Source organism: Ustilago hordei (genome assembly GCF_900519145.1).
Source record: "Ustilago hordei strain Uho2 genome assembly, contig: UHO2_contig_24, whole genome shotgun sequence".
NCBI classification, from domain to species: Eukaryota; Fungi; Basidiomycota; class Ustilaginomycetes; order Ustilaginales; family Ustilaginaceae; genus Ustilago; species Ustilago hordei.
The window spans coordinates 308-27,898 of NW_024545283.1; the positions used below are offsets into that span (position 1 = coordinate 308).

Below are 27,591 nucleotides of genomic sequence, written 5' to 3' on the forward strand. Positions count from 1 at the left end.
GAGCATGGTCGTAGTGCAGTCTCCATGGAGACCATGGACTCCTATGGATTCACATGCAAAGGAGCACTGAGCCCATATGCGAGGAGGACCAGGCACAGCCACGAGGAGGACCAAGCTCAAAGAGCAGGCGCAGCCACGAGGAGGACCAAGCTCAGATGGTTACCACTCAGGGGCTCGAGAGACAGGAAGTCGACACAGGTCATGAGGAGGAGGAGCAGTGTCGAAGGAGTCGACACAGGTCATGAGGAGGAGGAGCAGTGTCGAAGGAGTCGACACCACTCAAGAGGCACAGGGGTGCCAAGCAGGAGAGGCCCCTGAGCAGTACTCGATGAAGAAGGTACTCTCTGGAGAGAGAGCAAGAGCAGCATCGCTGGCAATGCTGTGAAGAGGTATATAACCATGCTTTCTCATCATAGGTCGAGTGGATCCCCATCCACTCTACTCACCATAACTAGTTATCACTTCAGCATAAGTATACATTAGTTTCAGTCAGCATAGCAGCAATCTATCAAGGTTGCTCCTCATCGTAGTGCGTGTGTTGTATCACCACTACCTGACGTCCGAAGGCGCCCATAGCAGGTTAGCGGTCCGGATATAGATAGAACCGAAGGCAGTAGTCCACTGCGGTCCGGAGATCACTTCAAAGCATCAAGTCAACACACTGGACACTCGTGTTGACGCCACCAACCTTATCATCAACACCATCAACCTCATTATCATCGACATCACCAATCTCATCACCAACACCATCAACCTCATCATCATCAACACCCACACCAGACCTTGGTGTCATCATAACATTGATATTGATCGTGCCGAGCTACCCCTGAACGGAGTGTCCACAGAGGTCAGCCGAAACCTACGATAGTATATACAACAAACGCCACCTGTTGTCACTGCACAACTTGATAGTCACCGATACCGAGACAATAGCTGTCATACAGTTTAATAGTCACCGAGTATCTCGACAGACCGACCTGGGTTTCAGGCGCGAGACCCCTGACATTAGAGTGGATCATTCAAGCAGCTCCTCACGATCACCATGACGGACCCAGACCTCAACAATAAGCTCGATAGACTACTCACTCTATTGGAAGCTCAGCTAGAGCTTACTAGGCAGGGTCATCGAGAGGAACGACTACAACGAGCTCAGCTGGGTAGGGAGGAGACAATGGACCTCTCTCACTCAGAAGACCAAGCAGGAGGAGGAGATGAGTCTATGATAGGAGACCCACATACTCCTACTCCTGCTCCATGATCAAGACGATCAGTCTCATTCAACCTGGATGAGCAGGAGGACATCAACTATGAGAAGTATGCCTCACCTACTGGGCCAAGATATGTCAAGACTAAGCTGGACCCCTACAGCAGGACTAGGACGGACCCTTACCCCCTGGACCACGAGGAGGATACCAGCATCATGGCAGAGCTTAACCGGTCAAAGCCCATTGCCACCCCCTTTCCAAAGTTCAATCCCCGAGACATGGAGATCTTCATTCTAGAAGCCGAAGCATGGTTTAAGTTCAACCAAGTGTATGAGCAGTCTAGGATGATCAATCACATGGGTGCTCAACTGGAAGGGACAGCAAGAGAGTGGTGGACCTCCAAGCTCCGTATTGATAGAGCTAGAGAAGGAAGGTTGTTCAATGATTGGCACTACTTCACAGAGCGACTGTCAGAGCAGTTCAACCCACGCAATGCTAGGATGGAGGCATACAACAAGCTGTTGGCTCTCAGACTCACAAGTGATACTCCTGGTGCTGCCACACGTCATGTAGAGCGGTTCAGAGACTTGGAAGGACAGGTCAACCTAGATGACAACGAGCTAGTGATTGATCTCTTCAGAGGTAGTCTCACTCGCAGCATACAGGAGAAGTTCGAGAGGAATCCACCTGGGAAGAGATGGGAGTGGTATCGAGAGGTTGAGGAGATCGATCGACAGAGGATGCTACTACAGCAGTCCTCGGCTAGACACTCACTCCCAAATGCCACATCACCTCCACTAAGAACTGGGTCTCGGCCAAATCAAAGTTCGATCCCCATCCGACAACCCACTCAAACTTATCCAGCTCGATCACCATCACAAGCAACTACACAAGCAACTATACAAAACCTAAACCGACCCCTTCCTCATCATCCCACCCAACCCTCGAAGCAAGGAAGCCCTGCTCCATCAGGTATCAACACCTGTCATGTATGCAAGGGTATCGGCCATTGGGCCAGAGACTGCCCCAGCAGGAGGGTAAACCCTCTTAGCTCTCGACCCATGGGACCAAAGGTTATGGTCACCACAGCAGACCCCTTCGAGGAGGCCACCGACTCAGGAGATGGCCACACAGGCAGCACTGAGACGGGTGACCCCGAGGCCATGGACCTCAGCTCATACCAGCAACCCATGGACCCCGATCACGAGGAGGAGCACGATGATGATGACGACGAGGGAAACGTCAGTGGGGTGATGCACTGATGGCATGCATTGCTCTACAAACCTCCTCGCCATCACTCTGTATATATCAAGATTGTCAAGTATGTTTCTCTACCAGTGGAGGCAAAGCAGTACTGGAGCTCTCTGGAATGGTTCAAGACCATCCTGCTCGGATACTAGCTGATACCGGTGCTGGTTTGTCCATAGTCTCAGATTCTTTCATTAGTAAGTACCAAATACCCACAAAACCCATAAAAACAAGATCGATCCATGGTGTCACCGGGCACCAACTCTCCATCAATAGTTCTGCGAGCATGCAGGTATCTATTGGTACACACAATCTGGGTGTGGTCGAAGCTTCAGTGGCCGACACTGCGGACTATGACCTCATCCTGGGGTTCACTGAGCTACGGAGGCTCAAACCCACCATACAATGGGATACGGGCCAGCTGGAGTTCAAGACTCAGGAGCAGGACCGACCCCCTAGGAGACCCCCTGAAGCAGCAAGAGCAGGGGACCTAACCATGAGGAGACCAACCCTTCATGGTAACGAGTTTGTCTCAGCAGAGCGCATACTACGAGCAGCTCTGGAAGATGGACCCATAGGGTTCATGCTGTTAGAGGAGCCACCATCATCACTCCCGGCCTTTGGTTTTGTACCTACAGGCGCAGACAAAGGAGTCGAGATGGAGGTGGAGGTAGATAAGGTGGTGACGGCTGCAGAGATATCAAAGCCATACCAACACCTGCGAGATGTGTTTGATGAGGTGGAAGCAGACAAGCTGCCCCATCATACCGAGCATGATCTCCACCTCGAGTTGATAGAAGGAGGGAAGCCACCTCAAGGGCCCCTATATCTTAAGGGACCCAAGGAGATGTCCGAGTTGAGGAGGTACTTGGATGAGAACCTCGAGAAGGGGTTCATAAGACCATCGAAGAGCCCGGCACGATCACCAGTGCTCTTCGTACCAAAGAAGGATGGAGGTCTCAGACTCTGTGTGGACTACAGAGGTCTCAACGAGATCACTGTCAAGAACAGGGCACCATTGCCCCTCATCGAGGAGCAGCTGTTCTTACTCAGGAAGGCAAGGATCTATACCAAGCTAGACCTTAGAGCAGCATACAACCTCATCCGGATTGCTAAAGGAGATGAATGGAAGACAGCTTTTGGCACTCAGTTGGGACTCTATGAGTACCTAGTGATGCCCTTTGGCCTAGCCAATGCTCCGGCTCACTTCCAGTCATTCATCAATGACATCTTCCGAGATATCATTGGGATATATGTGGTAGTATACCTAGATGACTTCCTGATCTTCAGTGACACTGAAGAAGCACATGTGAAGCATGTCACTGAGGTCCTCACTCGCTTAAGGAGCAACAGGCTCTTTGCTAAGCTGTCAAAGTGTGAGTTCCACACCAAGACAGTTGAGTTCCTGGGGTACATCATCAAGCCAACGGGCATAGAGATGGACCCAGAAAAGGTGCGCACTGTCAAGGAGTGGCCAATGCCAGAGTCAATCCATGACATCCAGAGGTTCCTGGGTTTTGCCAACTTCTATCGAAGGTTCATAGCCCACTTTGCTCGCATAGCCAAGCCCTTGACAGCACTGGTAAAGCCTATAGAACGGTTCAAGAAGTTCGAGCTACCAGAGGAGGCCCAACAGGCCTTCCACAAGCTCATCCAGGCCTTCACATCAGCAGGAGTGCTTCAGCACTTCGACTACCACCTTCCAACAAGGTTGGAGACTGATGCAAGTGACTTTGCTATAGCAGGAGTACTCAAGCAGGAGCATGAAGGACGATGGCATCCAGTGGCCTTCTACTCTAGGAAGATGTCTTCTGCCGAGAAGAACTATGAGATCCATGATAAGGAGCTCCTAGCTGTGGTCGCCTGCCTCACTCAGTGGCGACACATGCTAGCTGGACTACCGAACCAACTGGTCATCCTCACTGACCATGAAGCCCTCAAGTACTTCAAGTCACAGAGACGCATCACAGGTCGACAAGCTCGATGGGCAATACTACTAGCAGACTTCGACTTCATATTGCAGTATCGACCAGGAGACAAAGGTGGTGAACCCGATGCTCTCACCAGAAGGACAGACATGCAACCAGCCGGTGAAGAGCAGGATCACAATGTGAGGCAACTACTGCCTCCTCGAGTGTTCAAGGAGACAGCAGACCATGACTCGCTCCTAGTGGCCCCCATGATCTCGATGGAGTCCATAGCATCAAAAGGTCTCAAAGACCTGGTCCAGATCTTCCAGCCCTTAGACCAAGAGCTACAGGAGATACATAGGAAGAAGCCCTTCGAGGTCAGGGATGACCTATGGTACAGTGGAGGAAGGTTGGTTATCCCCAAAGTGATCATGCCAGGGAGGACCAACAACCGACACTCAAGGAGTGCCAAAGAGGTAGATGGACAGTCTCTCTCTGTAGAGCATCTGCGATTCATGGTGATGACCCAATGCCATGATGGTATCACTGCTGGACACGTAGGAAGAGATGCTACCATCAAGGCAGCACAACGACATTACTGGTGGCCAAACATGACAGCTTGGATTGCAGACTATGTAGCAAGTTGTCCTGTATGTGCTAGGTACAAAGCTCCTCGTCATCGTCCATATGGTTTGCTACAGCCACTAGCAACCCCAGACAGGCCCTGGGGCTCCATATCCCTCGACTTCATCGAAGGACTACCAACATCGAAGAAGTATGACTCCAAGACCTATGACTCTATCTTAGTCATTGTCGACAGGCTAACCAAGTTTGCCATACTAGCTCCAACCCATAAGACAGTCACGGCCAAACAGACTGCAGTATTGCTATATGGACACATGGTTAGACTCTTTGGATATCCAGATCACATGGTCTCGGACCGAGGCAGGCAGTTCATATCAGGAGCATGGAAGGCATTTGCAGAGCAAATGGGTGTGAAGCACTCACTTAGCACGGCTTACCATCCTCAAACTGATGGTCAGACAGAGAGAGTCAATCAGGTCATAGAGCAATATCTCAGGATGTACTGCAACTATGAGCAGAATGACTGGGCCAACCTGCTGGACACTGCGGCCTTTGTATACAACAACACGGTCCACAACAGCATTGGTGTCTCACCATTCTTTGCATGCTATGGATGGAACCCCAAAGCTCATCCTGACATCCCTCAACGACTAGGAGTCAATGATCCAGGTCGCTTCGAGTACCTCATGGATGGAAAGGAGCGTTGCAAGTACCTCCAGGAGCAGATCAGAGAGGCACAACGTAGATCAGTAAACCAGTATAACAGGAAGCACAAGGACATCGAGTTTAAGGTGGGTGATATGGTCTATATCAACCGACGAAACTGGAAGACAAGGAGACCCACACCCAAGTTAGACACCCGGTTTGCAGGACCCTACCCAGTTCAGGAACGGGTAGGACGCCGAGCTTATCGAATCACATTGCCAGCAAACCTTAGGGTGCATGATGTGTTCCATGTCTCCATGCTCGAGCCAGCAAGGACAAGTTCTCTTCCTCAACGTGCTGAACAGCCCACCATACCATCACTTCCAGATGAGGACCTCGACTTCGAAGTCGAAGCACTCATCGACAAGCGTTCACACAATGGGACTACAGAGTACAAGGTGTTGTGGAGAGGGTACTCAGAAGAAGCTGCTTCATGGGAACCAGTAGAGAACCTCAACTGTCCCGACCTCATCCAGGAGTATGAGGTGTCGGAGGGGGGACGAGTGAGTAGACAAAGTAGAGAAAGGAGGAGAGAACAGGAGGAGTAGAGAAGAGGAGGAGTCAGCATGAACCAGACCAGAGCATGCCTCGACGGAGCTCGGCTCTTAAGAGGGGGGTAGTGTCATGGGCCTGGATGCTCAAGAAGCAGGAGGGTCACTGGTTCATATGGACGGAGCACAGGTATCGAAGACCTAGTCGATACCAGTAGAGAGCATGGTCGTAGTGCAGTCTCCATGGAGACCATGGACTCCTATGGATTCACATGCAAAGGAGCACTGAGCCCATATGCGAGGAGGACCAGGCACAGCCACGAGGAGGACCAAGCTCAAAGAGCAGGCGCAGCCACGAGGAGGACCAAGCTCAAAGAGCAGGCGCAGCCACGAGGAGGACCAAGCTCAGATGGTTACCACTCAGGGGCTCGAGAGACAGGAAGTCGACACAGGTCATGAGGAGGAGGAGCAGTGTCGAAGGAGTCGACACAGGTCATGAGGAGGAGGAGCAGTGTCGAAGGAGTCGACACCACTCAAGAGGCACAGGGGTGCCAAGCAGGAGAGGCCCCTGAGCAGTACTCGATGAAGAAGGTACTCTCTGGAGAGAGAGCAGGAGCAGCATCGCTGGCAATGCTGTGAAGAGGTATATAACCATGCTTTCTCATCATAGGTCAAGTGGATCCCCATCCACTCTACTCACCATAACTAGTTATCACTTCAGCATAAGTATACATTAGTTTCAGTCAGCATAGCAGCAATCTATCAAGGTTGCTCCTCATCGTAGTGCGTGTGTTGTATCACCACTACCTGACGTCCGAAGGCGCCCATAGCAGGTTAGCGGTCCGGATATAGATAGAACCGAAGGCAGTAGTCCACTGCGGTCCGGGGATCACTTCAAAGCATCAAGTCAACACACTGGACACTCGTGTTGACGCCACCAACCTTATCATCAACACCATCAACCTCATTATCATCGACATCACCAATCTCATCACCAACACCATCAACCTCATCATCATCAACACCCACACCAGACCTTGGTGTCATCATAACATTGATATTGATCGTGCCGAGCTACCCCTGAACGGAGTGTCCACAGAGGTCAGCCGAAACCTACGATAGTATATACAACAAACGCCACCTGTTGTCACTGCACAACTTGATAGTCACCGATACCGAGACAATAGCTGTCATACAGTTTAATAGTCACCGAGTATCTCGACAGACCGACCTGGGTTTCAGGCGCGAGACCCCTGACAGGGATGTCGACAGGGCTCTTGGCAGCATTACTTGGATGCTGAGCCAGTGAGCTGAGATCGGCCATGCCCTGCTGATACTGTATCTTCTGCAGAGAAGGAGGTAGAGACATTGCTGCATTGGACTTGTCGGACCTTGGAGGTGTGTTGATAGATGTCATTGGATTTGGCAGAGTCTTTGCATCACCTGCAACACATTGACTGCAGAGGTCACAGAGAGCAAGATCTGGCTGACTGAGACAGGTGAGGGGTGTCATGGGCCTGGATGCTCAAGAAGCAGGAGGGTCATGGGTTCATATGGAAGGAGCACAGGTATCGAAGACCTAGTCGACACCAGTAGAGAGCATGGTCATAGTGCAGTCTCCATGGAGACCATGGACTCCTATGGACTCACATGCAAAGGAGGGCCAAGCACAGCCACGAGGAGGACCAAGCTCAAGGAGCAGGCACAGCCACGAGGAGGACCAAGCTCAAGGAGCAGGCACAGCCACGAAGAGGACCAAGCTCAAGGAGCATGCAGATGGTTACCACTCAGGGGCTCGAGAGACAAGAGCCAAAGGAACTGTCACTGATCAAAGGAGGAGGAGCAGTGTCAAAGGAGTCGACACCAGATCATGAGGAGGAGGAGCAGTGTCGAAGGAGTCGACACAGCTCAAGAGGCACAGGGGTGCCAAGCAGGAGAGGCCCCTGAGCAGTACTCGATGAAGAAGGTACTCTCTGGAGAGAGAGCAGGAGCAGCATCGCTGGCGATGCTGAGAAGAGGTATATAACCATGCTTTCTCATCAATAGGTCGAGTGGATCCTCATCCACTCTACTCACCATACAACTAGTCAATACTTTAGAAACACAAGTACTCATTAGTTACAGTCAGCATAGCAGCAATCTATCAAGGTTGCTCCTCATCGTAGTGTGTGTGTTGTATCACCACTACCTGACGTCCGAAGGCGCCCATAGCAGGTTAGCGGTCCGGATATAGATAGAACCGAAGGCAGTAGTCCACTGCGGTCCGGGGATCACTTCAAAGCATCAAGTCAACACACTGGACACTCGTGTTGACGCCACCAACCTTATCACCAACCCCATCAACCTCATTATCATTGACATCACCAACCTTATCATCAACACCATCAACCTCATTATCATCGACATCACCAATCTCATCACCAACACCATCAACCTCAACATCATCAACACCCACACCAGACCTTGGTGTCATCATAACATTGATATTGATCGTGCCGAGCTACCCCTGAACGGAGTGTCCACAGAGGTCAGCCGAAACCTACGATAGTATATACAACAAACGCCACCTGCTGTCACTGCACAACTTGATAGTCACCGAGTATCTCGAGACAATAGCTGTCGCACAGTTTGATAGTCACCGAGTATCTCGACAGACCGACCTGGGTTTCAGGCGCGAGACCCCTGACAAGGGGCATGCCGTCCATGTAGCTAGAGATAGCTACACGTCTGCACACCTTCTCCTTGACATACAGATCAACCTTGTCCTCCAACCGTACACCATCATAGACCATCATCACTGCCTTGGCTGGCTGACCACTCCTGCCAGCACGTCCTGACTCCTGCACATAGCTGACCATATCATATGCTCCACCCATGTGCACAACCAAGCTGACATGCTGAGGATTGATGCCAGTGCCAATGGCTGTTGTGCCCACCAAGACACGCTTGCTGTTATCCATCTCTGCTGCTGAAGAGGCAAGCCATGACAAGAGGATAGCCTTTTTTTCTGCCTGATCCATTTCTGACCAGATACACTGGCAACTCAGCAACCTGGCTGTAGTCTCGGCAGCTATCCTTGAACGGCAGATGACCATGATGGAGCCATGAGGATGGGATCGGAGAAGCTGCTGGAAGTAAAAGTCCATGGTTGCAGAGGATGGCAGCCATTGAACAGAGTAGGCAATGTTGTTGCGGTTGGTAGCAGCACGGATGATACCAGTGCCATCTTGTGGGAGACAAAGTGCAGCCTTGAAGGTCAACAGGAGGCTTGGCGGCAGGGTGGCAGTGAGGAAGTACTGAGGCACTGGAACAGTGGTGATCAGTTGCTTGATCTTTGCCATTGATGGCCGGAAGGAGTCTTGTGTGATGCAGACATGACACTCATCAAAGAAGATGGCTGCCAGGCACTCTTGCTCCACCATCTCCTGTGCCCAGCTGCCAAAGTGCTCGTTGTAGCAATTCTCTGCAGCCACCAACACAAGCTGACTTCCCTCCACCTTCTTGGCACAGTTGTACCCAGACCACTTGCTTGCAATGATCCCAACAAGCTTGCATTGCTCCAGTAGGTCCTCCATGAGCGCAATGAATGGTACAACCACCACCACCACCGAGGTAGGAGGAAGCCAAAACAGAGGTGTCATGAAGAGCGCAGACTTGCCAGTGCCTGTTGCCATGACAATGATCAGTGGTGACTCACACCTGTGAATGGCATTGAGTGCATATGCCTGCTCCACTGTCTTGGTACAGTGGCTACCAGTGACCTTGAAGAGGGCTTTTCTGACCACAGGAGGTATTACAGCTGAACGGTGGTTCTCAACAACAGGAGGGATGATGTTTGCAAGGGAAGCAGATGGCTTCTCCTCCACCTTTCTCCTGATGTGCCGGACATCTTCCTCCAACTTGTCCAACTTGTGCTTGAGATCCACAGGCAAGGCAGCATTGACACATGCAGAGCCTGCCTGAGGAGGTGCTGCTGCATCCAATGGCTGCACAGCATCCTGGTAGCGTGAAGCCAGACACCAGAATGCATGCCACCTCTTGGAGACAGAGAGCATACAATCCAAGCTCTCCTGTGTCAGTTCAAGTAGCATGCTGCTGTCCAGACCATAGTGCTGCTGAGCAGTAGACGTGGAGTGACCAGCTTGCAAGTCGTGAGAATGGTCAGCATACTCCTCTGAGGGAAGGCCAGGCCGGATGAGCACCTTGTCAATGCTGACTGACAGCTGCCGCCAGTTGCGTATGTGGAGAGAACTTGCTGATGGGCCAACAAACTCCTGACAAAGACTCTGTAATGTCTTGCTGATGTCATTGGTCTGCCATGGCTGACCCCTGTGATTGACAAGGAGGAGAGCACTCAGCTCCCATGCAACTTCTACCGAGTTGAAGAGGAGGTGCAGGAAAGGTACTACCTCCATGACGTAAAAGAGCACCAGCTGGCCAACAGCATGAGGGAGGAAGCGAGGGATGAGCTTGGATGGACCTTTGCCCTTGTTGCTGGCAAGCACAGTGACAAAGTGACCATCAGCAAGGAAGAGGTTGCGCTGGCTGACCAATGTGTTGGTGTGCTGCAGCTTGACCAGCTCTGTGCCTCTTGCCGGCAGACCACTGGTGAGCTCAATGAGCACAGCAAGGAGCTTGTTGAACTCATTGTGAAGGGCAAAGTAGGCATGGGCAGCAGCCATGTCAAACTCTGGCTCTGCTGAGCAAGTATCAAGGAGTGGTTGATGCTGAGGAAAGCCTTTGAGAGCCTGACGGAGGCAAAAGGTGCCAGTATCTTGCTTTGTCACAGTAACAAAGCTGTAGCCTGGCTCCCTGTTGCAGAAGTGGTCCTTGTATGTAGACAGATCCACATGCTCGGACAAGGCACCATCCTTCAGCAGCAGCTGCTCCAACAGAGAGGTGGCATGGTCCAAGGTGCCTTGGACAAGGGTGTGAAGGCGGCTGATCTTGATTGTGTTGGTGCCATAAGTCACCAGCTTCCTATCCTCAGACCACTGGAAGTAGAGGCTGCCGCCATTATCCTTAGCCAGCTTGGTCCCATAGCAGAGAAGGGATTGCAGATGAGCACTTGCCGAGTAGCTGTTGTTGAACAGGTAACACTTCATAACTGCTTGAACCCCCTTGTTGATCTCTGGGACTGGCTTGCCAATGAGAGTGCCATGCTCTGGGTGGAGAAGGTGGTGATGCATCACTGCACGGAATGCAAACTCCAAGTTGACCAGGATCGAGGTTGCTGTATTGACCGGCTTGGATGTGCCATCAGGAGAGAGGCAGAGGTGGAGGAAGGTGCGTAGCAGAGGAAGACGTTCCAGCTCACCATAGGCAGGAGGATCTTGGGTGATGAGGTAGACACTGATCGACTGGATGCCACTAAATGCTTGCAAAACCACATCAGGATGCATGGAGACATCAACATCCAGATTGGGATCATGGAAGAGGTCCTGAAGGTCCTCAAAGAGCCCTGCAAGCTGTTCACTGATGCCAAGGTGTGCATCCTGATCATCATCACCATAGTAGCCAAGAACCTTGCCATCTAGCATGACATGAGCCAGCATGGTGATGAGCATTGCCCAGCAGTCAGCACGCTTGATGACTGTGGGTTGATCAAGGGAGTATGGATGGCTAGGGGTGTCGTCAAAGGCATGGAAGGTTTGCTGCACCTGGCGGCCAGATTGAAGAAGTGCCTCCATCCACTGCTGTGTACACTGTTGTGTCATGCCAAGCAGCCAGTGAAGGAAGTCCTGGTGGGCACCTGGCCACTTGTGAGGGTTGCAGCCAAGGGAACCAATGGCCGCCACTGGCTTGCCAGCCCAGTACTCCTGCCAGCCTAGCTGCTTGAGCCATGGGCTGAGATTGCCAGTCACAGTTCGTGGTTGAATGCCCTCCATGTCCAGATCTGCCTTTGCCATTAGCTCTGCATCCTTGGCAAAGAATGCTTCCAGCTGCTCCTTGAAAGCTGCGTCCTCCTCTGTGTTGATGTTGGTGTTGATGTTGAAGGCAACAGGAGGGGGTGTAGGCTCGAGCTTGCTGTTGAAGACCCACACATAGCGGGTGAAGGGACCACTGGTGAAGATGGGCTGAATGAGAACAGGGTGGATGACAGAAGCCTTGCCATCATGGCTGCTGCGCTGGTGCTTGTATGCAGAGGAGCTCGACTTGACAGCATACTCGCAGATACTGCAACAGTAGCCATCAAATGTATCAAGCTCCTTGATGAGGTTGATGGGGAGTAGATTGGTGTTGATGCTGACAGTAGCAGGGCTGACAAGGTCAAGAGTAAGGAGTGTCTCCTCCAACAGCTTGATGCCAGTCTTGGTGAGTGGATGATGGTGGGACTTGAGGTGCTGAGACACATTGGCATAGGTTGGGATGAGCGGCAGGTGGTGAGTGCACTCAGGGCGAGTGCAGAGGAGAAGAGAAGGGTGCTGGAGGAGGCGGAGGCGGAAGCTGCAAAGCTGGTTGGCAACCTTCAGATCAACTGGAGCAGCAAGAGCAGTCTGGTTGGCAGCAGGGAGCGGCAAAGTGCTGTTGATGACAAGGAGAGCATAGATAGCACAAGTGACGTCAGTTGATGCTGATCAAGAAGATACACTGGAGAGAGAAGCAGTGTACATACAAGTCATCATCACTGTCAATGGCATCAGAAGGAGCGAGGTCATCAGCTACTGGAGATGGGAAAGCATCATCAGGGTTTGAAAGAGCATTGGCACTGTGCATCGCAAGGTTCTTGATGATGGCAAGAGGAACTTGGCTTTCAGTGAAGGGGTTGATGCTGCTACTGTGACAGTGACAGCAAAGCTCGGTAAGAGACAGAGACTGGTCAGTTGGAGATCAATAGGAACAGGCAAAGGAAGAGGATAATAGCACGTACCTGACTGCAGCAGCAGTGTTGATGCTGGCACCGATGGAGATGGAAGATGATTGAGACATTGTAGATTGTGGTTGGTGTTAGCGGCAAGAAGAGCTAGATGTTGCTGGTGTGGTATGGTGCTGAGAGATGTGAGCGTTGAGGAGACTTGCCATAGCTGTGAAAGAGGGCTGGTATATATGCTAATGCTGAGGAGCTCAGGTGTTGGCAATGACAAAGTCAAAGGATGCATGTGCAGACACACACACAATGATGATGGGGAACAACAACATTGGATTGCTGAGTGTGGGAATAGAGTACAGGCGGTGATGTGAAAGGTGATGTGCAACAAAGCAATGATGAGAACAAAGGGTTGAAGATCGACTAAGGATTGATGATGAGCAAAGGCCTGGAGGAAACAAGTGGCAATGGTGATGTGTGGTGATGGTGAGAAAAGCAGCAGTGGCAAGAACAAAGGGGTGAGAGCGTAAAGGACAAAGGTGTGAGAGTGTAAGAACAAAGGTTAATGATGTTGACAAAGGTGTGAGAGCATAAAGGACAAAGGCTGATGATGTTGACAAAGGTGTTGCAAGGCTGATTGGTAGTGAGGTGTGAGCGTGAGAGAGAAATGATGTTGACAAAGGTGCTGTAAGGCTGAGCGGTAGTGAGGTGTGAGTGTGAGAGAGAAATGATGTCGACAAAGGTGTTGTAAGGCAGAGTGGTAGTGAGGTGTGAGCATGAGAGAGAACAACAGCTGATGAAGACAAGTGGTGATTATGTTGTGCGGTGATGATGAGAAGTAGTGGCAGCAAGAACAAAGGGCTAAGAGTGCAAAGGAGGCTCATGATGTCGACAAAGGAGTTGTAAGGCTGAGTAGTTGTGGGGTGTAAGTGCAAGAGTTGTGCTGGAGCTCTGCATTGCTCTCAAGCTGTGCGCTGCTCAGATTGCGTTGCTCCAGCAGAGTGTGCGTTGCTCCAGCTGTGAGTGCATTGCTCCAGCTGTGAGTGCATTGCTCCAGCTGTGAGTGCGTTGCTCCAGCTGTGAGTGCGTTGCTCTCAAACAGTGTGTTGTTCTCGAGCAGTGCGTTGCTCTTGAGCTGTGTGTTGCTCTCGAACAGTGCGTTGCTCTCGAGCTGTGCGCTGCTCAGATTGCATTGCTCCAGCAGAGTGTGCGTTGCTCCAGCTGTGAGTGTGTTGCTCCAGCTGTGAGTGCGTTGCTCCAGCTGTGAGTGCGTTGCTCCAGCTGTGAGTGCGTTGCTCCAGCTGTGCGTTGCTCAATTTGCGCTGCTCCAGCGAAAATAAATTTGTTTGCGTTGCAGCACTTGAGCAGTGTAAATTTCGAGTGCGTTGGGGGTCAACGCAGTCGCGTGAATTTCGAATTTGGCGGAGCGCAATTGTGCGTTGCCCGCAAGCAAGACACACCGGCTAGGGCTAGGGTCTTGCTGGGAACACCCTTGTAACCCTAACCCTAACCCTAAGTTGCTCTCGAGCTGTGCGCTGCTCAGATTGTGTTGCTCCAGCAGAGTGTGTGTTGCTCCAGCTGTGAGTGCGTTGCTCCAGCTGTGAGTGCGTTGCTCCAGCTGTGCGTTGCTCAATTTGCGCTGCTCCAGCGAAAATAAATTTGTTTGCGTTGCAGCACTTGAGCAGTGTAAATTTCGAGTGCGTTGGGGGTCAACGCAGTCGCGTGAATTTCGAATTTGGCGGAGCGCAATTGTGCGTTGCCCGCAAGCAAGACACACCGGCTAGGGCTAGGGTCTTGCTGGGAACACCCTTGTAACCCTAACCCTAACCCTAAGTTGCTCTCGAGCTGTGCGCTGCTCAGATTGTGTTGCTCCAGCAGAGTGTGTGTTGCTCCAGCTGTGAGTGCGTTGCTCCAGCTGTGAGTGCGTTGCTCCAGCTGTGCGTTGCTCAATTTGCGCTGCTCCAGCGAAAATAAATTTGTTTGCGTTGCAGCACTTGAGCAGTGTAAATTTCGAGTGCGTTGGGGGTCAACGCAGTCGCGTGAATTTCGAATTTGGCGGAGCGCAATTGTGCGTTGCCCGCAAGCAAGACACACCGGCTAGGGCTAGGGTCTTGCTGGGAACACCCTTGTAACCCTAACCCTAACCCTAAGTTGCTCTCGAGCTGTGCGCTGCTCAGATTGTGTTGCTCCAGCAGAGTGTGTGTTGCTCCAGCTGTGAGTGCGTTGCTCCAGCTGTGAGTGTGTTGCTCCAGCTGTGAGTGTGTTGCTCCAGCTGTGCGTTGCTCAATTTGCGCTGCTCCAGCGAAAATAAATTTGTTTGTGTTGCAGCACTTGAGCAGTGTAAATTTCGAGTGCATTGGGGGTCAACGCAGTCACGTGAATTTCGAATTTGGCGGAGCGCAATTGTGCGTTGCCCGCAAGCAAGACACACCGGCTAGGGCTAGTGTTCTGCTCGTGATTGTGCTCCTCTCTCTTGCTCTGTGCTCAATTGCGCTCCTGTCAATAGAGTTCCTGCCGATAGAGCTCCTGTTGATTGCACTTCTCTCTGCATCTCTTCTCTCGATTGCACTCCTGTCGATTGCTCTCTTGTCGATTGAGCTCCTCTTGATGAGCTCCTGTTGATTGCTCTGCTCTCGATTGCGCTCCTGTCGATTGCTCTGCTCTCGATTGCCCTCCTCTTGATTGATCTGCTGTCCATTGCGCTCCTGTCGAGTGAGCTCCTCTCGATTACACTCCTCTCAATTGCGCTCCTCTCTCTCTTGCGCTCCTGTCAATTGCACTCCTCGTGATTGCGCTCCTTTCGATTGTGCTCCTGTCGATTGCACTCCTCTCTGCTGCTCATCTCTCGATTGCGCTCCTCCAGCATAGTGTTCTGCTCTCGATCGAGCTCCTGTCGATTTCACTCCTCTCTTGCGCTCCTGTTGATTGCTCTCCTCTCTTGCACTCCTGTTGATTGCTCTCCTCTCTCTTGCACTCCTGTCAATTGCGCTCCTCCAGCATAGTGTTCGGTGCTTCGAATTGTGCTCCTATCGATTGCACTCCTGTCAATTGAACTCGTCTTGATTGCACTCCTCTCGGTTGCTCTCCTCTCGATTGCACTCCTCTCAATTGCGCTCCTCTCTCTCGCTCTGCTCTCTCTTGCGCTACTGTCGATTGCGCTCCTCTCTCCTGCTCTGCTCTCGAGTGAGCTCCTGTCGATTGCTCTCCTGTCTATTGAGCTCCTGTCCATTGAGCTCCTGTCCATTGAGCTCCTTTCGATTGTGCTCCTGTCAAATGCACTCCTGTCGATTGCGCTCCTCTCTGCTGCTCGTCTCTAGATTGCTCTCCTGTCGATTACGCTCCTCTCTCTCGCTCTGCTCTCTCTTGCGCTACTTTCGATTGTGCTCCTCTCTCCTGCTCTGCTCGTGATTGCGCTCCTCTCGATTGCGCTGCTGCAGCACAGTGCTCGCTCCTGTCGCTTGCACTCCTCTTGATTGTGCTCCTGTCCATTGAGCTGCTGTTGATTGCACTTTTGTCGATTGCGCTCCTGTCGATTGCGTTCGTCTTGATTGCGCTCATGTCGATTGTGCTGCTCCAGCAGAGTGAGTGCTCCTCTCGATTGCGCTCCTCTCAATTGCGCTCCTCTCAATTGTGCTGCTCCGACAGAGTGTGCGCTGTCCAGCAGTTCGCTGATGAGATTGCGCTTCTCAGATTGCGTTGCTCCAGCTGTGCGTTGCTCAATTTGCGCTGCTCCAGCAAAAATAAATTTGTTTGCGTTGCGGCACTTGAGCAGTGTAAATTTCGAGTGCGTTGGGGGTCAACGCAGTCGCGTGAATTTCGAATTTGGCGGAGCGCAATTGTGCGTTGCCCGCAAGCAAGACACACCGGCTAGGGCTAGGCTGCCCACCTGGCCCTCCTTCCAGTCCACGCCCTAGCCCTGGCCTCCACTGCCCTTGGCCTCCGCCTGTCAGTCAAAAAGACTTTCGCCAACCTCACACACCTCGAGGTCCTCGGCATCGACATTGACTCTGCAGCTCAAACCATTGGCATTACTTCAGAACGTCGGGCACACATCCTCTCTCAGTGCCACCACCTCCTTAGCTGCAGCACTGCAGACCTTCTCGACATGCAGCATATCGCCAGCCTCCTGCAGTTTGTGTCACAGGTTTTCCTGTGCAGCAAGGCTTTCCTGCGCTGCCTTTACAGCTGTACTCGCCGCCGGCACTCTGCTGGTCACTGGCGCATACCCAGACCGGCCCTCGCCGAGCTCACCTGGTGGGTCACCATGCTGGAATCCTGGTCTGGCATGAGTGTCCTCTCCCCTTCTCCCTTGGTGGTTGCCCATGTGTGGACTGATGCCTGCCCTCGCAGCTACAGCACCCACTTGGGACTGGCCGCCGACACCACGGCCGTCTTCTCGCATGAGGTCCTGCGCCGACACCGCAAGAAGAACATCTGGTTCTTGGAGGCCTTGGCCATCCTGGAAGCGCTCCGTCTCTTTGCTCCCCTCTGGTCATCTCCTTTGACGGTGGTTGTCCACGTCGACAATGAGAACGTCGAGCATGGTCTCCATTCCGGCAGCTCACACGACCCACTCACACAGAAGCTGCTTTGGGAGATCTTTGGGTTCTGCTTCACCCACAACTTCACTCTACACCCCATGCATGTCTCGACCACTGACAATGTTCTTGCTGACCTTCTTTCCCATCGCCAGTTCCATCACATCCAGCAGTCCTTTCCACAGGCGTACAGCCAGTTGTCCTTCTGCCAGGGACACGTCGACCAGCCGGCCAACCCCCTCCCACCTTCGCATCCAGCATGGGGATCACTTCGGCAGTGGCTACCTTGCTCTGGAACGGCCTTGCGCCCAGCACTCGAGACTGTGCTGGTGGTACTGTCACCGCTTTCCAAACCTTCTGCACCTGGCACTTGGGTGCCAACATCGCTTGTCTGCCTGCCACTGGTGTCCAGCTCCTCAAGTGGCTTGGCAGCATGTCCTCCACCGGCCGTTCATACCACTCCACCAAGCACAAGCTCAGCCACCTCCGCTCCCACCACGTCAACCTTGGCCTCAGCCTGGCCGGCTTTGAGTGCAGCCATCTCGAGCAGGCTCTGCGTGGCTACAAGTGCATCCATGGCGCTCGGCACACCGGCGCCAAGCTCCCCATCACGTTGCCCCTCCTTCGCCGCCTTGTCACTGCTGTCGATACCTTCGGCGACCTCTCTGTGCGCGATCGCACCATGTTCAAGGCGGTGTTCACCCTCTCCTTTGCCTGTTTCCTGCACTCGGGTGAGGTCGTCTGGGACTGGCACACCGACCCAGCCATCGTCCTTCACATTGGCAGCGTCGAATTGGCCGCCGACCATGCCATCGTCACCTTGCCGGCATCCAAGATGGACCCCTTCCACCTTGGCGTCAAGGTCGTCACCCCTCTTGTCGGCAGCCCAGAATGCCCAATCGCCCACCTTTGCCACCTGCTCTCTGGTTGTCCCTCTTCTGCCCCCCTCTTTGGCCTCGGCCCATCTGGGGCAGACCCCCTCCCACACTCGTCGTTCGTTGCCATCCTTCAGCACACCATTGCCTTCACCGGCCTGGCACAGTCGGCCTATGCTGGCCATTCCTTTCGACGCAGTGCCACCACGTGGGCGGCCCGCCTTGGCGCCAGCCCCGAGACCATCCAGTGCCTCGGCCGTTGGAATTCTGACTGTTTCCGGTGCTACGTTGACCGCTCCACCAGCGAACGCCATGACCTCTCCGTCACTGCCCTCTTCAGTGTTCGTGACAGCCCCCTCGTCCCCGACAGCGCCTCGTGGCAAGACGTGGGGGCCACCTAGCCCATCATTGGGCCCGGCCTTGTCGAGAGTGCTGTCTGCTGCGCAGGTGCCTCGACTCTCGGTTGGCAGGCCGGGAGCCTCAGAGCCAGCACGCTTCGCCGCTGACCCGCAATCAAACCCTTTCTCACATCTGTCAGCCGTGTGAGCATGAGCTGGGATGGACTGTCTTCAAAATTAAATTGGACCGTCTTCGAGGAGCGCAAGACGCGTCTGCCCCACGGCTGGACACCCTTAGAACCCTAAGACAAGTGTGTGGTAGACCATGTTCCTGTGTTGCTGCAACATCAAATTAGAATTGGACTGTCTTCCAGACTGTAGTTGACTGTCTTCCATTTCAATTGGACTGTCTTTGATCTGTAGCTGACCATCTTCCCAGCTCAGCACACACAGAAAATCAACTTTGTATTGGACCTTTGAAATGGACTGTCTTGAATTTTGAAGTGGACTGTCTTCCAGGAGGGCAAGATGCATCTGCCCCAAGGCCTGAATTTTGAAGTGGACCATCTTGAATTTTGAAGTGGACCATCTTGAATTTTGAAATGGACTGTCTTGAATTTTGAAGTGGACTGTCTTCCAGGAGGGCAAGACACGTCTGCCCCACGGCCGGACACCCTTAGAACCCTAAGGAAACGAATGTGCTGCACAACCTCTGAATGGAGTGGTCAAGGCGGTCAGCCAAAACCTACCAGAACGAAGCTGTCTGGTTGCTTTCAATTGAAACATACCAAGTAGTTCATACTCAATCGATCTCACCAAAATCAATCAGAAACACCCAATCTGGTTTCAGGCGCATGACCGCTTACAATTTACACCAAATTCATTTTTGCTAGTGTGGGTGATGAAGTTGATCTTGACATTGCCCCTTTCAGCCCATAGGCCCAAGTGGATGTTTCCCCTGGATTTCATCTGGTCATGCTTTTGCAGGGCTTTTGTGAAGAGTTCCAGGTCCTTGCCAGCTGACTTGTTGGCTGCAGTCTGCTTCTTGTAGCTTGTGGGCTTGAACCTCTGCAATGGCTGGTTGGTCTCAGAGTCAATGACAGTGAGGTTTGTCATGATCTCCTTGTTGAAAGCAGGGATGTGGATAGGACTGCCAACAATTCTGAACTTGTTGCTGGGGGGTTGATCATGTCTGGTGCAGCCCATGTTGTGGGCCATGATGGTCTGGGCATGGTCTTTGGCAGCAGTCACCAAGGCTCTCCTCTCCTTCTCTGCCTTGGACTTGGCCTTGTTCTTGTTGGAAGGCATGTTGCTGAATGTGTTGTAAAGTTGAGTTGAGTGTGTGTCAAAAGCTGGAAGAGGGATGGTGGAAAAAGGGAAGGAAGATGCAAAGTGGAAAAAGCAAACTATCTCCAACTTGCATGTGGAGGTTGGAATTTTCATCTGGAGGCCAGTGCACATGTGGAGGTTTCCATTTTCAAGTTGAGCTCCAGCAGAAATGGCTCACTTGCTTGTCTCAGCCTCAATATACTTTCCAGAGATGACTGAGCAACCGAGCATGTCTTACATTAAAAAGATAGATGATAGAATGATGGAGAGGAGGCTCCAGAGTGCTTCACAGCTTGTCCTGCTCACCTACAGTGCCTTGGAGAATACTTCACCTTGACATGCCTTTAAATGGCACATTCTGGGAGATGAAGGCATGTCAATGCTGGGTACCCTATTGTCACAGGGTCTGCGCAGAAGACCCTGGAGACATATTAAGTGCCTTGTGCACACAAATTATGAAATCAACCTCATCAAGGGTTTTTGGTTGATTTCATGGAAGTTGATCAGAATAAGCCCATTTGGTAGATCTTGCTGAACTCAACTGTAACACAACCACCTGGTCAGTTTCACCAAATGTGTTGCAAGAAAATCACATCGATGTGTAGCATGATGGGCATCCACATGGAAGTAAGGGGATAGTGGTACAGACAATTATCATCATTGGAAGGCAAGGGCAACATACAGGAGGAGATCGGATGTGAAGAAGGGGATCAAGCTCAGAAGCACACAGTTGGTTACCACACAGGGGGACATGCTCATGAGCACATGGAGCTAGTCGCAAGGGTGACTGCATGGACACGGAGCAAGACAATAAGGTCGGTGGTTGACTGCACAGTCAGGAGGATGCACAAGATAGAAAGAGAGAACAGTCACCAGTTAGGAAGGAGAGCTGTGTCCAGGAGACCAGCATATTGGTCATGAGGAGGAGGAGCAATGTCAAAGAGGTTGGCACAGCACAAGAGGAGGAGGAGCAAGGAGAAAAGGAGCAGTGTCGAAGGAACCGACACACTGTCCCAGGAGAAGAGGAGCAAGGACAAGGAGGTCAGTGTCAGGGGTCTCGCGCCTGAAACCCAGGTCGGTCTGTCGAGATACTCGGTGACTATCAAACTGTGTGACAGCTATTGTCTCAGTATCTGTCTCAATGAGCTAGCCATTCAGCAACTATCAAGTTGCACAGTGACAGCAGGTGGCATTCATTGTATATACTATCATAGGTTTCAGCTGACCTCTGTGGACACTCTGTTCAGGGGTAGCTCAGCACAGTCAATATTGATGCATAGGTTATGATGACACCAAGGTCTGGTGTGAGTGTTGATGATGATGAGGTTGATGGTGTTGGTGATAAGGTTGGTGGCATCAACATGAGTGTCCAGTGTGTTGACTGATGCTTGAGGTGATCCCTGGACCACAGTGGACTACTGCCTTCGGTTCTATCTATATCCGGACCGCTAACCTGCTATGGGGCACCTTCGGATGTCAGGTAGTGGTGATACAACACACACACTATGATGAGGAGCAACCTTGATAGATTGCTGCTATGCTGACTGAAAACTAATGAGTACTTATGTTTCTAAAGTATTGACTAGTTGTATGGTGAGTAGAGTGGATGAGGATCCACTCGACCTTTGATGATGAGAAAGCATGGTTATATACCTCTTCACAGCATCGCCAGCGATGCTGCTCCTGCTCTCTCTCCAGAGAGTACCTTCTTCATCGAGTACTGTTCAGGGGCCTCTCCTGCTTGCTTGGCACCCCTTTGCCTCTTGAGCTGTGTTGACTCCTTCGACACTGCTCCTCCTCCTTGCTATCCTGCTGCTTGTTTGGCACCCTTGTGCCTCCTGAGTGGTGTCGACTCCTTCGACACTTGTCTCTCGAGCCCCTGAGTGGTAACCATCTGCATGCTCCTTGAGCTTGGTCCTCTTCGTGGCTGTGCCTGCTCCTTGAGCTTGGTCCTCCTCATGGCTGTGCCTGGCCCTCCTCGCATATGGCTCGATCCTCCTTTGCATGTGAGTCCATAGGAGTCCATGGTCTCCATGGAGACTGCACTACAACCATGCTCTCTACTGGTATCGACTAGATCTTCGATACCTGTGCTCCTTCCATATGAACCAGTGACCCTCCTGCTTCTTGAGCATCCAGGCCCATGACAGTCAGGAACACTCCCCAGGAGGAGCAGGAGCGGTGTCACAGGCAACACCGTGCAAACACATAAGTAGTCTCATTTTACCATAGCATACGAGTGGATCCTCATCCACTCTACTCTATACTCTACTCATGCTTTACTTGACTCTTAGTTTTGTATCATTGCAATAGCAGGGCTTTTGCAATGACATCTCAAATGTGTGTGTTGTATCACTGTTGGACATCAGCTGTAGACGGTGTCTTCAACACTTGCAGTCCAGCATCTCACTGTAGGCGATAACTTTATTGCAGTCCAGATATTGTCAGATACCATCAAGCAACAAGCAGCATCATGAACACTTGTGCTGCAACAGGAGACTGCATCTTGTAGCCTTCCAAACCTAGTTCTATGGACAAGCCACATAGTCTCTGAATGGAGTGTTCAAGGTGGTCAGTCAAAACCTACCAGAAATAAGTCTTCTGGTTCCTTTCACCAAATTCTACCAGAAGTTGGCCTTCTGGTTCCTTTCACTGAAACAGTTCAGTTTCAGATGCGCGACTGCTTATAAAAGCATCATCCTCAATGATGAAGTACCATGAAGAGCGGGACCCAGTTGTATCCGATCCATCATTGTATCGGCTCTGACCGATCCCCAATTAGATCTGTTCTACCCGATTTTCAGTGTCTTGCTGGATCGTTACCTTCAGGAGGACCGACTGTCGGGCCTCAGGACGCTGGACGCCGGTCATTGGATAGTCAGTATAGTTTCTCCGAAGTTCCATAGTCATGCTCTGGCCTCATCATTCTAGTACTGTACCATACATGCATATGAAGAACATCGAGACATATATATACACTCGAATCATCATGTACTTAGCACGCACTCCTTATTGCAATCGACACTTGTGATCATTGACGAATGACGCACGCCCTTCAACAATTTGATACCCCCTATCAAAGCGATTGACAGGTCTGTGCTCGCTGAAGGCGTCGCAGCTGCCTAGCCGGGATTCGACTAAAGTCGAGATTTCGATATCAGATACGATCTCGGCCCGCTTTGTTGATCTCCACACAGAGACATCGCGAGATTTAGCCAGTGTCGACACTACCTTCTTCCCTGAACCATCTCACTTCACCTCGCTCCTTCCTCTGCCCGCATATATACGACCGCTACGGCTACCAGTATGGCTACCTGCACTCTATAAAGGCTCATTGCAGCTTTCAGTGCCCTGTCTTGCTTCCGAAGCCGACCTCCCATCATTCAAGACGATCACTTTCGTCTCCGAGCGCAGTCACTTTGACATACACGCGAGCCCACCCAGCTCATGACTCCTAACGACGACGAAGAGAGTCGCTCTCGCCATTGAAGCTGCTCCATTTCTGCAATTTGTGTGTACTCAATACTGGCTGGCGCTCACGATCTCACATACGGCCGGACTCTGACCGACCACCGTGCATGGACCGTTGAACGACGCTGTCGACCGCCTCGCGAAGGCTACATCATCCGACGTCGACAGAACGCAGCAAAGGCAATACCTGAAGAACGCTCGCTCATCACCCCATTGCAAAGGGCAGCCAGTTCGATCGCTGCCATGTTCCAAGCACCGGTGAGCTGGGCTGCGAGCAAGTTGCTTGCCTTTGTGTTCCCTCACGACACAAAGGCTCGGCCGCGTTCTACGCTGGATGCATCAGATCCTCTCGAAACTCTAGGCTCGACAGAGTGGCGTCGTCGAGATGAAGCGAGACGGTCGTTGCGGGGAACAACCCTTCAGCAGATGCCATTCGAGGCCTGTTACTGGCCGCTCATGCACCGACCCCGCAACAGCAAGGAAGCACAGCAACTCTACGATCACATTCGCACAGTGGCGTGGTACCTCGACTCGGTACCTTTGCTGGGCTCTCGACTTTCTTTCAACGTTGGCGTAGAGTCCCTCATTGGCCTGATCCCCGGCGTGGGAGACTACGTCGGACTCATTCTAGGACTGTATCAGATCTTGCTCTGCACGCTCTTCGGCCTTCCGTTGACCGTCCTTCTCTGGATGATTTTCAACGTCGTTGTCGACTGCATCATTGGCATCGTACCCATTATTGGCGATGCGCTTGATGTTCTCTTCAAGGCAAACTTGCGCAACCTGCGATTACTCGAAGATCACCTGCATCGGACGAAAGGCAAATGTGGTGCAGGCGTTTTCTACATCGAGTTCCCTCCAAGCGACAGATTCCTACCAGTACGACAGAGCACTCGCACGTCGCAAGATCCGCCGCCCTATGCATCAATCAGGCATCCTGAGTTCAACATCCCCACAGACAGCCCAAGAAGAAGCAATGACACAAGACCGTACTTTCTGAGCCTTCCGTCTTCTGTATCGGCGTCTACTAACATAGGCACGGCAGCCTCTCCAGTCCCTGAACGACGTCCGAATGGACACAGTGCAAATGTGCCTGTTCCAACAGCCAAAGCCGGGACATCGCCAGTTGCGTCAGAGAATGGCACACGAGACGCTGCACAGCGGACAGCAAAGTTGCAACTGACGATCGAAGCCGAGGCATACACCATTCCAGAAGAGTCAAGCACACCGGGGCAGGGCGGCAAAACGAGTGCTGCATGGCTCCATAATGGTACTTCGCAAGCGTCCACATCGGATGCTCTTCATGACCCTCCTCCCAGTGTCGTCGAGGCGCTGTCTTCAGATGACTTCCTCGCTCAAGACGATCAGCTGCACACCCAACTAACAACAGACTCAGCTTACACAAGCTCGATGGACAGCTCCAACAAGCATCTGCAAACGATCCATCACGGGCCTTCGCATTCTCTATCGCTCGACGAAGAGCGACCACGCGTCTCTTGGCACGAACTAGCACGGACAAAGTCGTCGACAATAGCAGGGCCAGAAGCAAAGCGTCCAAGTCATGAACTTTTCGACGCGGATGACGATGCAGAGGACGCATTGGAAGACCAGCGACTGCTCAAACGTAGGCCATCGGATAGGGAGCACGAGATTGAGGATCCACGCGAGCTCTGGCGAAGACGTCGCGGAATGTATCTGCTGGTGTACTCGGCAATCTTTTGCGTTGCCTATGTGACCTCGCTCGACTCGAACACGGGCTACCTCTACCTCAACTTTGCATGCAGCGAATACGGAGCGCTAGCTTCCTTCAGTACGGTCGCGATCGTGCAGCAGATGGTGTTCGCCATCGCCAAACCGCCTATTGCCAAGTTATCTGATGTGGTCGGGCGACCTCAGGCATACGTGCTTTCTTTGGTCTTTTATGTTTGCGGCTACATCGTGGTGGCCTCGACGGCTTCTTTACGATCGCTGATCGGCGGCATCTGTCTTCAGTCTGCAGGCACAACGGGCATTCAAGTACTTCAGTCGATCATCATTGCCGACACTACAACAGCCAAGTGGCGCGGACTCGTCATCGGCATAGTCAATCTGCCATTTCTGATCAATTTTGCGGTGGCTGGGCCGATGGTGGATCTGGTGATGCGCCATGGTGGCTGGCGGTTCGGTTTTGCAATCTGGACAGTAATCGTGCCGCTAGCAGCCACACCGCTGCTACTCACACTGTTGGTGGGTCAACGTCGAGCGCATCGGGCTGGACTGGCGACGAGGAGCACACTTACGGACAAGCCTTGGAGGCAAGCTTTGCGGCAGCTGGTGACAGAGCTCGACGTGCTTGGGCTCTTGCTATTCACAGGCGGATGGCTGCTGATCCTTCTGCCACTGACGCTTGCCGGACACGGCGAACGACAGGCTCAGATCCCGATGACGACCTTCATCCTTGGCGGTGTGGCGATGCTGTTGGTGTTTGGATGGTGGGAGACGCGAGCATCAGTGCCGATCTTGCCGTACCAATTCTTGACCAACAGCGCTGTGGTCTGCACATGTGTGGTGGGCGTGCTGGATTTCGCGTCGTTCTACATCTCATGGACATTTCTGTCGAGCTTCGTTCAGATCCTCAAAGGGTGGGATCAGACCAAAACGGGTTATTTTGCTACGACGCAAAACGTGACGTCGACGATCACAGGTATCATCGTCGGGTCACTGATGGCCATGACGCGTAGGTACAAGATGCTGCTGATGGTCGGATTGCTAGTACGAGTGCTGGGTGTAACGCTGATGGTGAGGTACAGAACAGCGGATGACCCAACGTACATGCTGGTGTTGTGCCAGCTATTGCAGGGTATCGGTGGTGGTTCGATCGCCATCACGATGCAAGTTGCGGTACAGGTGACAGTCAGACACGCGGATGTCGCGATTGTCACAGCACTGGAGCTGCTGACAACCGAGATCGGTGCAGCGATCGGCTCTGCAACTGCGGGATGGATGTTTCAGACCTATCTGCCGACCAAGCTCCGGGAGAACTTGCCCAACATGAACGCCGACGAGCTCAAGGCGGTGTACGGCAGCTTGCAAAAGGCACTCAGCTATCCGATTGGGTCTGACGAACGAACTGCCATCATCAAGGCTTGGGTAGACGTGATGCGAATGCTGAGCATTGTTGCCACAACCGTGCTGGTACCAGCAGTTCTATTTGGAATGGCAATCCCTGACACGTCGTTGCCCGACGTGCACGGTGGAGTTAGTCATCATCACAGTCATCATCATCACCAGCACCACCATCATAACCATGGATCTCGCAGAGGAGAGCGAAGAAGCTCGAGACGACAGCCTTCCTTTTTGTCAGCAAGCAGGCCGTCATCTCCGCTTGAGGTGCGGGCAGGCTATCCGGACATCACACCGGGGATGGGACTGGGCGTGGCTAAGGAAGAGGCTGCAGCTGCAGGACTGCTTGCTGCAACGACGAATGGATCCAAACGAAGTCGATCTGCGTCAAGGAATCGAGCTAGCGAGCGAGAGAGCAGAGATGATCCGAGTCTGCAACAGAAGAAGCGAAGATCACGCCGAGCAGTGCTCCATTGATCTTGACATGCTCGAGCCTCATCTTTACCAAATTCAAAGGATGCTCGTGTGAGCAATTCTTTGTCTCGAACAGTGAGGTGTTGTTCAGGCACATGCCAATCAGCACAGTCACGGCTGCGACGGTTTCGCGAAAGGGTCCCAGCCGTGACTGAGCGCGGATGCATTATTATTAGAGATCAGCCTCTGTCTGCGGGTGAGATAGAGTTGTAGATTACGTCGGAATTGCAAAGGTTTACCCGAGATGCCGAGAGAGCTAAGCTCGTGAATAAGCGACATGCACGTGAAATGCATCAAGGTTGACATGGCAACGACTCAGGAGCTCTGCAGGAGAGGCACTCAACCCACCTAAAGGGCAGCTCAGCATTTTCAAAGATGGTGTCAAAGGTATCTATACACATGTTTATAGTCTCATTTCCTTTGAATATGACAAGAATTATAGTTGCTCCCAACGTAGTGGGAATTTCATCTTCAACTTGTTCGAAAAAAAAAAGCACGCGACTTGAGCTGTG

The 27,591-nt window shown here is 52.2% G+C and overlaps 5 protein-coding genes across 5 annotated transcripts; 3 read left to right on the top strand and 2 right to left on the bottom strand.

The window, feature by feature from the left end:
- Window positions 1–8,717: 8,717 nt before the first annotated feature.
- UHO2_07118 (uncharacterized protein) lies at window positions 8,718–13,074 on the bottom strand (the record flags this gene model as incomplete). Its single annotated transcript, XM_041558920.1, has 3 exons — window positions 8,718–12,669; window positions 12,761–12,922; window positions 13,016–13,074. 3 exons carry the CDS (start codon window positions 13,072–13,074, stop codon window positions 8,718–8,720), a joined length of 4,173 nt encoding a protein of 1,390 aa, XP_041414854.1.
- A 3,434-nt stretch (window positions 13,075–16,508) lies between these two features.
- Window positions 16,509–18,766, top strand: UHO2_07119 (uncharacterized protein; the record flags this gene model as incomplete). Its single annotated transcript, XM_041558921.1, has 5 exons — window positions 16,509–16,533; window positions 16,855–16,992; window positions 17,138–17,210; window positions 17,303–17,597; window positions 17,684–18,766. 5 exons carry the CDS (start codon window positions 16,509–16,511, stop codon window positions 18,764–18,766), a joined length of 1,614 nt encoding a protein of 537 aa, XP_041414855.1.
- A 783-nt stretch (window positions 18,767–19,549) lies between these two features.
- UHO2_07120 (uncharacterized protein) lies at window positions 19,550–20,011 on the bottom strand (the record flags this gene model as incomplete). Its single annotated transcript, XM_041558922.1, has 1 exon — window positions 19,550–20,011. The coding sequence occupies one exon, from the start codon at window positions 20,009–20,011 to the stop codon at window positions 19,550–19,552; it is 462 nt and encodes a 153-aa protein (XP_041414856.1).
- A 954-nt stretch (window positions 20,012–20,965) lies between these two features.
- UHO2_07121 (uncharacterized protein) lies at window positions 20,966–21,305 on the top strand (the record flags this gene model as incomplete). The annotated part of the gene is made up of 2 exons (XM_041558923.1): window positions 20,966–21,110; window positions 21,280–21,305. The coding sequence occupies 2 exons, from the start codon at window positions 20,966–20,968 to the stop codon at window positions 21,303–21,305; spliced, it is 171 nt and encodes a 56-aa protein (XP_041414857.1).
- Window positions 21,306–23,746: 2,441 nt separating this feature from the next.
- On the top strand, window positions 23,747–27,082 carry UHO2_07122 (uncharacterized protein; the record flags this gene model as incomplete). The annotated part of the gene is made up of 1 exon (XM_041558924.1): window positions 23,747–27,082. One exon carries the CDS (start codon window positions 23,747–23,749, stop codon window positions 27,080–27,082), a length of 3,336 nt encoding a protein of 1,111 aa, XP_041414858.1.
- Window positions 27,083–27,591: the final 509 nt, after the last annotated feature.